This window comes from Mesoplodon bidens (genome assembly GCF_964165515.1).
Source record: "Mesoplodon bidens genome assembly, chromosome: 19".
NCBI lineage: Eukaryota > Metazoa > Chordata > Mammalia > Artiodactyla > Ziphiidae > Mesoplodon > Mesoplodon bidens.
Genome location: NC_138179.1, coordinates 39762120 through 39774495, shown reverse-complemented (window position 1 = coordinate 39774495; position 12376 = coordinate 39762120). Strand labels below are relative to the sequence as shown.

Here is a 12376-nt window from a genome sequence, read left to right as displayed (position 1 = left end):
AGCTTGTTTGTTTGCTAGTATGGATCATTGTTATAAGAGGAAAAAAATGTATTGCCAGCACCCAGGTGTTATTTTTTTGATACCTTTTCAGTATTTTCTTATTTTTCCTCCAAATCTAGATTCCAAATTATAGAAATGCAGTCATCGTAGCTAAGTCTCCTGATGCTGCAAAAAGGTAAATAAGCCAGACATTTATACACATCCCTTTTGGGTGTTTCAGAATCCGAGGTCTGTCTTAACACGGCTTGTGAAAACTCATCAGCTCCAGCTCTCCCCCAAATCATTGTCATGCCCCAAACCACAGCTTTACCTCTAGTTTCCAAACAACACGAGCATTTCTCGGAGTTACTCATTTTTCCCCTGGGAGAAAATGAAGCTCTTCCTTCAAGTTCTCAGGAAAAGGAAAACAGGAAGACTGTGAGCGCCTTTGAGACAGTGGTTTTTGAGACCTTTTTGAACAGAGTTCTTCTGAAGATGAGGGACTTCCATGGCGGTCCAGTGGTTTTAAGACACCGTGCTTCCACTGCAGGGGGCACGGGTTCGATTCCTGGTTGGGGAACTAAGATCCAGCATGCCTTGAGGTGCAGCCAAAAAATAGGGGATAAAAACAAAACAAACAAAAAAACCCTGAAGATGAGTGTGACACTGTTGGACAAAGGGTAGAACCAAAATGATCTAGAATCAGATACCAGCCCACATCCCATTTTGAGTGGCCTCTTGAGGTATTTACATTCCGGCCTGGGCCGCACTTCCTGATTTGTAGAAGTAATTCCTTTGCATATCCATAAAAGGTTGAATGATATTTTCATTCCGTGGTTAACAAAGTGATGAAAAAGCAGCGTTTGGGTTTTCCTTCCCATGAACCTCACCCTTTCCCGTTATCTTCCTCTTAGGGCCCAGTCGTACGCAGAGAGGCTGCGCCTGGGCTTAGCTGTGATCCACGGGGAGGCTCAGTGTGCAGAGCTGGACATGGATGACGGCCGTCATTCTCCCCCGATGGTCAAGAACGCGACTGTCCACCCTGGGCTGGAATTGCCATGTAAGATCAGCTCTGTGGTTTTATTCTATTTGTAAATGGAAGAAAGTTTTGAATAGTATGAATGCCTAGGAGTTAATACCTATGTAGATGCTGTTGTGGTATTTTTAAATAATTGAATGGTATTATGTTGATTTTGCCTTTTGTCAAAGATTTGGTTACACACTTTTGTAGACTAGGTAAGGACAATTGAGCTAATCTGGGCAGCACTTGGCGTTCAGAGAGTGAAATAATTTTAGCTTTAGTAAAAATGTTGTATGTGTAGTGGTGTGAAATCTTAAGCTTTTATATTTTGGTAAGATGGATGATAGCAACCGTTGATCACATATCAGGCTTTGGTGATCAGATAACTTTAGCACTTAATTTAGTGATGTAGCCCTTTGACCTGATGCCTGACTAATTTATTTTAATCCAATAGAGTGGAAGCTATTTACTTTGGTGGACTTTTGAGTGACAATAACAAGCATTCTATGCTGGAAGATATATCATGGGTTTTAGAGGAAGGAGAGTATTTCTTTTTAAAATCTGTATCTATTTGCCATGCCTCAGAAAGATACAGACTAATATGCTGGGAAAATATTAGCATGGTTACACCGCAGACAGTTTATTTCAGACAGGCTCCTGTCTAAGGTATAAACATTACAATTTTTTTTCCCCATTCTATAAAATTTCCACTGCTCTGTTTTCAACTTTGGAGGTTTTTATTATAAGAGAAACAAGTAATATACTCCTTAAATTTTTAGTGTCACAGCATTTTTTTTTTGAGATTTTCATAATTAAAGTTCTTGAATAGGGAATACATTCACATATTTCAAAATTCAAAAAGTATAAAATCCTTTATGGTGAAAAACCTTTCCACCCACCCACCTCCCCCCTCTCCTGCAGCTACGCTGATCTCCAGTGTGGTTGGTTTCTTGTGTATCCATTTAGAGCTTTTATGCAAATACAAGCAAATTCCCTCATTTTCACGCAAACAGTTAAGTTGTATGTTATACATCGTTCTGCCCCTTGCTTTTTTCATTCAGTAGCTCGTTCTCAGTCCATACAGATTTCTGTCTTTACAGTTTCATAGTATACTGTTTTATGGATATGCCATAATTTATTTAACCAGTCCCCTGTTGATGCACTTATTTTTTTTTCCCAACCTTTGGGTATAAAAAACAAGGCTCCAATAGTAATAAACGTCTGTTGGGAATTCCCTGGCGGTCCAGTGGTTAGGACTCGGTACTCTCACTTCTGTGGACCTAGGTCTGATCCCTGGTCGGGGAACTAAGATCCCACAAGCCAAAAATAAAAATAAAAAAATAATAATAAGTTTTAAAATAAAATAAAATAAATAAACATCTGTTGAGTCCTTATTATATGCCAAGAGCCGCTCTAAGCCCCTTAGTAGATCTTCGAATTTGGTCCTTGCACAATAGTACGCATAGGTGCTCTTGTGATCCCTCATTCTGCCAGTGAGGAAACCGAGACACACGGCCGGGGCTGGTGGCGCCAGGGTTTGGAATGTAGCTGCTGATGCCAGAATCCACACTACTTTGGGTTTTTTTAGCTTTTTATTTTGAACGAACTGCAGACTTAGAGAAAAGGTGAAAGAATAATACAAAATTCCTGTCTATTCTTCACTCAGAGCCCCCAAATTGAACATTTATATATGCCTTTTTTTTTTCTGAACCATTGAGAGTGAGTTGCAGACATAATGCCCCTTTATTGCTAAATACTTGTGTATATTTCCTAAAAACAGAGACTGTCTAATATAACCACGTATGATTATCAGACTCAGGAAAATCACGTTGTTACGATACTGTTATCTAATCTGCAGACCTTATCCACATTTTACCAGCTGTCCCACCAATGTCCTTCAGAGGAAAAGAAAACAGTTTTTTGGGGCCCAGGACCCAGTGTAAGATCACACGTCGCACCAGTTGTCATTTCTCTTTGGTCTCAGTTAATCAGGAGTGACTCCTCTGTTCTTTGTCTCCAGTGACCTTGATACTTCTGAAGAGTGCAGGCCAGTTATTTGTAGAATATCCTTTCGTTGGGGCTTGTTTCTTTCCGCATATTGGGTTGAATCACTTATTACTATGATTTTTGTCAAATGGAGGTTTTTCTAATTCCCCTTCTTCCCTGTCCGTTCAGTCATTTATATCAGTGTGGATTCGTGGAATCTTGGTTTATTCAGCCCGTTATAGTCCATTGCTACTACTTGTGTTAATGCTCAAACTGTCTCATACTTGGCCAGAGAGGACTCCTTCAGGCTGCCTCCCATGTTCTTTGGACGTGTCCCTATTGTGTGTTGACTCTTCCTTGTTACTTCCTGGTACAACTAGATGTTCCATGTTCATCTCGTACTTTCTTAGCCCTGGGATCAGCCATTTCTCCACGGAGCCCCAGTTCCTTCAGTGGGAAGTAGTATTTAGAAACCAAGATTGGGGCTCCAGAGTGGACACACTCAGTCACTGTATGTCATTGCCTGTGATTAACCTCGACTTACATTCTTTCATAAGTGACCAAATGTATTTACAGGATAAAGACCAAGAAATCAGATTATTGGGTCAGAAGTTAAGTTGACAGATATTGCCAAATTGCCACAATATTTTATATGGTGAGATTCTCTTCTGAGAATGTTGCCTTATTACTTATTGTAACAGTGTTGTCATTCCTTCATAGATGGTTGGTATGTTTACATTACAACTTTTATAATTGCCATAGGATTGTTTTCTTTTTCTTTAATTTTAATTTTTTTTAATTTTTTTTTTTTTTTTTTTTGGCTGAGGCATTTGGGATCTTAGTTCCCCGACCAGTGATTGAACCTGTGCCCCCTGCAGTGGAAGTGCCGAGTCCTAACCACTGGACCACCAGGGAAGTCTCCATAGGATCATTTTCTGTGATCCCCTTTTATAGATATAGCCAAGGGAATTCTGAAAAAAATGTTATTTCTTGTATGTGTAATTGTATTCAGTACCTTCCAAATTAAATATGCTTTATGTTTATATATCAGTTTTGCTTCTAGTATGTCGTAATAGTTTATTCAATAGTAATGAAGATGAAGACATTAGAACAAGGACAAAAAGGAAAGCAGACTCTCGGAGTCTGTGTATTTTTAAGAAAGAAGAACTATGTTATCTTCCTGGAACCCATTTTTAAATTTAATTTAATTTTTTAAAGTATTTTTGATGTGGACCATTTTTAAAGTCTTTATTGAATTTGTTACAATATTGCTTCTGTTTTCTGTTTTGGTTTTTTGGCCAGGAGGCATGTGGGATCTTAGCTCCCTGACCAGGGGTTGAACCCACACCCCCTGCATTGGCACGTGAAGTCCTAACCACTGGACCTCCAGGGAAGTCCCTGGAACCCATCGTTTTAGAGCAGTAGCTCTCAGTGAGGGGGCTTTTGCTCCCCAGAGCATTTTTGGCAGTGTCTGGAGACATTTCTTGGTTGTCTCAGCCGGGGGGCATGGGGTGCTATAGGCATCTAGTGAGTAGAGGTCACAGATGCTACTGAACAATTATCCAGCCCAGAATGTCAATAGTGCCAAGGTTGAGAAGCCCTTTTTTTAAAGTAATTTATTAAAAGTGAGGTTGTTGGGGCTTCCCTGGTGGCGCAGTGGTTGAGAGTCCGCCTGCCGATGCAGGGGACACGGGTTCATGCCCCGGTCCGGGAAGATCCCACATGCCGCGGAGCGGCTGGGCCCGTGAGCCATGGCCGCTGAGCCTGCACGTCCGGAGCCTGTGCTCCACAACAGGAGAGGCCACAACAGTGAGAGGCCCGTGTACTGCAAAAAAAATAAAAAATAAAAATAAAAAAAAAAGTGAGGTTGTATAAATGTTTCTCTTTTTTAAGATAGAATTGATACCTCCCTGATGGCAAGGAATCTAATGAACTTGAAAGGATTGTGTGTCAGTGGTTCCACTGAACAGTGCTCTGTGTTTGCCACAGTGGTGACATTAAGAGCTTGGAATGCAAAAATGAGAGGGAGTCACCTGCTCTGCCTTGATTTTCCTGGCTTGTTAATTTTATAAGTGAAGGTATGGCTTTCAGCACTAAAGTGAAAACCAACATCCGCTCCTCTTGAGCATTTGTTAAATGTAGGTTTTGACTTGTTTGCATGTAGATAGCATTATGAGCTTGGAAATCATTTCAGTTCTAGTTCTACTGGCGACCTTATTTTATTTCGTATATCTCTTTTTAATATCAGTCTGTTGATAAAGTTTGACATTCCATTGAATTAGAAATAGACCGAGGTCAAAATGGATAAGGAATGAATACTTCCCCTTAGTCCCTTTTCACTCTTTATTTTAGGAGAGGAAGGTTTTTTAGATTCTGGCAAAACAGTAAAAGTGTGTGTGTGTGTGTGTGTGTGTGTGTGTGTGTGTGTGTGTGTGAGATCTAAAGGATGGTTGCAAAAGCAGCACTATTTTACCTGGAAAATGCTAATTTTAAATGCAAAAGACAATTTCCTACTTCTTTCATAAGAACATTGGAAATCATTTGCTAAATTGACATTTTTACTGCAGTAAGTCTATGTAGTTTTTTTTTTTTTTTTTTTTTTTTTTTTTTTGCGGTACATGGGCCTCTTACTGTTGTGGCCTCTCCTGTTGTGGAGCACAGGCTCTGGACGCGCAGGCTCAGCGGCCATGGCTCACGGGCCCAGCCGCTCCGCAGCATGTGGGATCTTCCCCAACCAGGGCACAAACATGTGTCCCCTGCAGGCAGACTCTCAACCACTGTGCCACCAGGGAAGCCCAAGTCGATGTAGTTTTAACAGTGATTTCTGGCCACAAGTAATGGCGCACAGTTCATTTTATTCTTAAACATACTGGGTTTTGTTTGACAAAGTGGAGAAAGAGAGCAGACTCTTAAACATAGAATAATTTTAGCACCCTTTATTCTTGACCTTCAGTACATATATTTTACTGGAAAGTTTGAATCATTAGTATTTTATTTTCTGGGCAAGCTTTTAGAAATTTGGGGGCATTTTTTTAAGCCTGTGAGGTCCTATTCTCTTGATGCTATAATGAAGTCTGTCTCTTTTTTAGTAGCCACCAAATTATGTATCTAGTTTGTGCCGATCCCAAAGGCAGTTATGAGCGGGGACTGAGCCTTTTTTTTTAAGCCTTGATCCTTGCCATGCCTGTTTTTCATTTCAAACTGACAAAAGTTTTTGGGGGAGAAGGTAGGCTTACAGAAAAGTCAACAGGAATACTGTGACATGCATCAAACTAGAGCTGAATTTCTGTTGATGTCTGATGAGGGTTACTGGCTTTCAGTCTTTTTTTATTTTTGTAAATGAGGAGTTATTATTATTATTATTTATTTTTAATTAATTTATTTTTGGCTGTGTTGGGTCTTCGTTGCTGCACGCGGGCTTTCTCTAGTTGCAGTGAGCAGGGGCTACTCTTCGTTGCAGTGCGCAGGCTTCTCATTGCAGTGGCTTCTCTCATCGCAGAGCACGGGCTCTAGGCGCGTGGGCTTCAGTAGTTGTGACACGTGGGCTCAGTAGTTGTGACTCACGGGCTCTAGAGCGCAGGCTCAGTAGTTGTGGCACACGGGCTTAGTTGCTCCGCGGCATGTGGGATCTTTCCGGACCAGGGCTCGAACCCGTGTTCCCTGCATTGGCAGGCAGATTCTCAACCACTGCGCCACCAGGGAAGCCCAGTCTTTTTTTTTACAGAGAAAAGTGGTCAAGAAAGGGGCCACATCTCTTTAAGAAGCGGGTAGGTCAACGTAACCACCTACCCACATGGTTTAATTTAAAGGCAGAATTTGAGGAAGGCTTTTCTGATGTTGGTGGTTTATTTCCTCCCCCTTCTAGGTGATACTTATACGCAGAGCCTTTTTGACTGCCCAAATTTAACAAATTGCCCTTGTTTCCAGGATGGGAAATCAGGAAATGTCTACTGAAATTTGCCAGTAAAATAGTGCTGAATTTCAACTCGGCTAATTTGCTAGTATACGCAAAGGGACATGTTCTTCCAGGTTTACAGCGCTTGTAGATAGGAGTCAGCTAAAATGGATTGCTTGCTGATAATTACTAAACTATATAATTACCCTGAATTTATTCTATTCCCGCTCCCCCACTACTAGTTTAGTAACTATTTCAGAATTTAAAAAAGCTTTCCCAAAAAAGTAGAATGTTTTGCCTGTTCTTCTGAAATATTTCCCCCCCCCTCAGTTTACTAACCTCCTTTTCAGGGTGAATTCCTATGTCCCTTCTGCATCCTGTAGTTTGCTTTGTACACTGATGGGCCGTTTTCACATATAAATTTTGTAGTGAGATAAGAAGCCTCTACTTTAAGGACCAGTTAAATCAGGAAAAGATGATGGACTTGTGGTTATTGTCTTCAGCTTCCTAACTTTCAGGAAACCGATTATGTCAGTGGTGTAGTTGTCTGATAATAAGGTCACATTGTCCCAGTAAGGTCGCCTTGGAAGAAAATGAAGTAAAGCCAGCTACTTATCTGGCAGTCTGGCAGCCTTTCCCTGTTTACTTCTGCGGAGCGGCATTTATTTACATTTCTTTACAAGTGGAATATTTCTGTTTTGAGTGGCATCGCGGTGCTGCTTCTTTGTGCCTGTGAGATCTCTCTTGCCCTGCTCCCCCCTGACTTGAGGCCTGCGCCGCCCAGCGTGGCCTGGCTCTTAGGCACACGGGGCTGCTGAGCCCTTGAAACGTGGCTGGTCCCAACTGAGAATCGCTGCGTGTGGAGAATGCGCACCAAATACGAAGACTTAGTATGGAAAAAAAAAAGTAAAACATCTCTAATAAATTTGCATATAGATTATGTATCAAAACAATAATATATTGGCTCTATTGGGTAAAATAAAAATCTATTAATTTCACCTATTTCTTTTTGCTCTCTAATGTGGGTACTAGAAAATGTAAACTTACTTTTATGGCTCACCTTCCCTGCTGTTGGACGGTGCTGCTCCGGATAACCTGCTTCTGAGAGAGCCCAGGTTGACTGAGGGGAACCTGCACATTTTTTTAATTGTCCGCCCTGGCTCTGCCACCGCTTCCAGGGAATGGCGTTGTGATGACTGCATTTACCTAGTGATACGTGACTAACTGAGGTCTTGTGATTTGCTTTGCTTTGCTAGTGATGATGGCCAAGGAGAAGCCACCGATCACGGTAGTCGGAGATGTTGGAGGACGCATTGCGATCATTGTGGTAGGTCACAGTCTTCCTTCGTGTGCAGAGATGACATTACTGACTCTTAGTAGGTGTCCACCTTAGGATTGGTGTCCAGTGACGATGATGCATTTAAGTGGACCCATCTAGCCGTTCTCACCCAGGCTGCCCTAGGACAACTAGGAGAAACTTTTAAACAGATGAACCGGGACTATTATAACCTACAGGTGTAAAACGAGCACAATAGTAGTACCTGTAAGTAAATTCGATTCCATAAATAGCCTTTGTCTGAAGGGGTCTGTGTCCTGTCAAACCAGCTGACCTACTTAACCTTAAGCTCGTGGGCAGTGAAGTGAGCTGAAGGTGGGCTGTTCCATTCTCACTAACAAGAATGTGTGTCTTGTTCTTTGTTACTTTAACACGATACACGTGCTCCCAGCTCTAAACGCCTCTGCTGGGCCAGAGGATTGGCCCTTTACAATGGCTCACCTTATTTCTCTGTTCCCTTCTGTTAACTTTCTCTTGGAAAAAAGTAAATGAGACACTGGCTATGTGGGATTCATCAGAAATTTGAAACAGGGAAAGGAGTCTTGGCAGCCTCCTGAACTCAGGCCGAAATGTCACGTCTGCCTGTAAGGCTTTGCTGCTCTTTCCACTGACAGCCATGCACGTTACAAGGCTACGCAGTTCCAAATGGACGTTCAGTCTTTGACCCAGGCAGATAGCTCTGATTTTCCGTTAGACATCCTCTGAAGCGAAGTGCAGAGAGGTGTGTGTTTATAGATGGGGATGGAGGGAACTTAGCACTAACACTGGTCTCTTCTCAGGATGACATCATTGATGATGTGGAAAGTTTTGTTGCTGCTGCGGAGATCCTGAAAGAGAGAGGTGCTTATAAGATCTACGTCATGGCCACTCACGGCATCCTGTCTGCGGAGGCCCCCCGTCTGATTGAGGAGTCCTCCATCGACGAGGTCTGTCTGCTCTTTTTTTTCTTTTTTTTTGAAGTCTTTAATTTTTTATTTTATATGCAGAGAGCCATTGTTTCTGTGTAAGGTAGATGTCCTGGACGACCCATTCAAGGAAGTTGAGTCACAATTTGCTGCTCTGTTTTCCGTGAATAGTTAAATGGCTCATTCAGTTTTTTATTTTTTTGAAATTTTCTTATTTTATTTTATTTTAATTAATTAATTTTTGGCTGCATTGGGTCTTCGTTGCTGCGCATGGGCTTTCTCTAGTTGCGGTGAGCGGGGGCTGCTCTTGCGTTGCTGCGCGCGGGCTTCTCATTGCCGTGGCTTCTCTTTGTTGTGGAGCATGGGCTCTAGGCACGCAGGCTTCAGTAGCTGTGGCTCGTGGGCTCATGATGCGTGGGCTGAGTTGCTCCGCGGCATGTGGCATCTTCCCAGACCAGGGCTCGAACCCATGTCCCCTGCATTGGCAGGCGGATTCTTAACCACTGCGCCACCAGGGAACCCCCTCAGTCAGTATTGACTACTCCCTCTTGAGAGGACTGTGAGATTGTGCTTTGGGTGGCTAGTGGTCTGTTGGGGCAGATGTATAGTTAGGAATATATGTCTATTTTCATAAAGATTTGCTCTGTGTACTTAAGTATAATTTGTATTTCAATATGATTTGATACCATAGTAGCGTTTCTCTCAAGACTTGAATTCTTCCTTGATAATAGGAAGGTTTCCCGCAGTGCTGGGGCTCACCCTATCATTTCTGCATTCGTAGACATGACCTTCCTCAGCTTCTGTTTTGAATCATATAACCTTTGCCCTGTGTAAAGTCGGGTTAGTTTGTAAAAACTGTACTGAGTGGAATAAGGTTTTATAGTTTGGGCCTTGCTCTGTGGGTACCACACGTTAGGTTAACTTTTCTGAGTGACCACGTTGGGCCGCACACATCAGTAACAGCGTTTCTTTTCCATTACTGCAACGACCAGGTGGTGGTGACGAATACTGTCCCTCACGAGGTCCAGAAGCTGCAGTGTCCCAAGATTAAGACTGTGGACATCAGTCTGATTCTTTCTGAAGCAATTCGGAGAATCCACAACGGGGAGTCCATGGCGTACCTTTTCCGAAACATCACAGTGGACGACTAGCTTTCCCGGTTGCCTTGGCCCTGGAACTCCCAAGGAAAACATGTGAAAAGCAGTGCCATCAATTATGTACACAGCATTTCCTTTCAAGGGAGGCAGATGGTCTCTCTTGCCAAGTTTGGTGGGTAGGAGGCATTAAGATGGTCAAGGGGAAGACAGAGATCACGGGTCCATGGCCTCAGCTGTCTGTTGTCAGCATCCTGTTCCTTAAAAAAAAGTTAGACACCTTCCTGAAGAGAATCTGAAAATCTTGTTGATATTGAAAGGGAGTGAAAGGGAGATAAAGTCCTAACTCTCTAACGTTCATTCAGTTGTTTCCACTGCAGGGAAACGCCCGTGTTAATGTTGAACTTGGTTAGGGAAGCTGAGCACCCGGCACTGTACCTATTCCAATTGTCCTCTCGCCAGTCAACTTCATGCACATCTTTTACAGAGAATCATATTTTTCTTTGAGAAACTCCTTGCCAGCCGCCAGTGAACAATGAAGAATTTGTGGTGTAACTCCTAGCGAGGACATCAGATTAAAGAATCACATCCTAACTCTGGATCTCCGAGTTGCTCTTAAATTGCAAATAAAAGAATTTTCTGTCTTGCTAGTGTCTTCACTACATTGCAGAGCTGCCCACTCTCCTGCCTTCTGTCCAGACTCTGCAGAAGCTGGTGCCTTGAATGCGGGGTGGTCCAGGTCCATGGCTCCTGGACATAAGTCTCCCTCTGCAGGTTCCATTCCCTTCCCTTCACATTCCGTGACGTTAAATTCTTTTTGAGTAATATATTTTCAACCTAAATTAAAAAAAAAAAACAAAGACATAACTGGACTTTTCCCTGTGTGACAGGTGACACTTAGGTTGGTTGCATTACTTAGGACTGCACTTGATCTTTCTGCCACCACTTTAAATTACATAATCACGATTCTAGTTGACACCTTATTTGTCCGGCAGGCCTTGCCGCAAATGCAGTGTAGACTTTTTATACCTTTTAGTCTGATCCAAGTCAGGACTGAATGAAACAGGCAGGAGGAGTGTCTGCCCAGAAATGAACTGTAGTCTCTCATTGGTTCTCATAGCTCCTAAGAGATAATAAAGGGCAATTCGCTTATTTGTACAATTGTATTTCTCTGCAGGGAAGTTTCCTGGACATTTTTCCCCCTTTCCCAATGACTAGGAAAGTTCCCAGCCCGCCATCAAGACTTGAGCACATTTGCTTTTTCAAGCACACAAAGAAGTTGCCTTTTGTTAATAATCCAAGTAGGGGAATTCTGAGAAAAGAATTTAATTATCAAATAATTAGCATGGTTGTAGAGGAAGAGCTGTGGACTGTTACTCAGGAGACTGGTTCTGTCCTGGAAGTCAGTCAGATGACCAGTCCTTTCTGGCCCTCTGTCATCGGTTGTGGAAGGGGAGGTTAGGAATTGAAAGCTAAGGTCCTTTTCAACCCCAAATTTCATTTATACCTGCGGTTAATGTTTTCTTTCCTGTGTCTCTAAAAGAGATTTTAAGTGTACTTATTTAGCAAAAGCGTTTAAGAGAATATATCTCCTGGGATTAATAAGTCCTTTGCATTGGCATTTAGTGAGTCCTAGTGTGTGCCTGGCATGATAGCAAGTCTCAGGGACATGAAAATGGAAACGTGAGGGCTTGGGAGCTGATGTTCTGGCCGTAGCTAGTGTAGTAGTAGCAGTCACATTCAGTAGAAAGTCACTGAACTTAGAACGGTTAAGCCCACACACCACACCACAGGCTCCAGTACAGCTGATGCTCAGTCCTAAGGCTTCAACTTCAACTTTGTGATCTGGCCTTACATTTTCTTTTTTTTTTTTTTTAAGATTTTTTTGATGTGGACCATTTTTTTTAAAGTCTTTATTGAATTTGTTACAGTATTGATTCTGTTTTATGTTTTGGATTTTTGGCCTTGAGGTATGTGGGATCTTAGCTCCCTGACCAGGGATCAAACCCGCACCCCCTGCATTGGAAGGCGGAGTCTTAACCACTGGACTGCCAGGGAAACCCCCAGCCTTACGTTTTCTAATGTAAGAGTGTAAGTGCACAGACGACTACAAAGAATTTCTTCTTTTGATGATCTCAGCCACCACTTGAAGGCCTACCG

The 12376-nt window shown here is 42.4% G+C and overlaps 1 protein-coding gene across 1 annotated transcript in view; it reads left to right on the top strand.

Moving 5' to 3' along the window:
* PRPSAP1 (phosphoribosyl pyrophosphate synthetase associated protein 1) overlaps window positions 1-10862 on the top strand; it is a 31425-nt gene extending 20563 nt beyond the window's left edge. Inside the window, exons 6-10 of the mRNA XM_081220479.1 lie at window positions 120-175; window positions 894-1039; window positions 8138-8208; window positions 8997-9143; window positions 10115-10862. Of these exons, the coding sequence (XP_081076605.1) occupies window positions 120-175; window positions 894-1039; window positions 8138-8208; window positions 8997-9143; window positions 10115-10273 (579 nt within the window). The 3' untranslated portion in view covers window positions 10274-10862. The remainder of the gene's footprint in view (window positions 1-119; window positions 176-893; window positions 1040-8137; window positions 8209-8996; window positions 9144-10114) is intronic.
* The last annotated feature ends 1514 nt before the right edge of the window (window positions 10863-12376 follow it).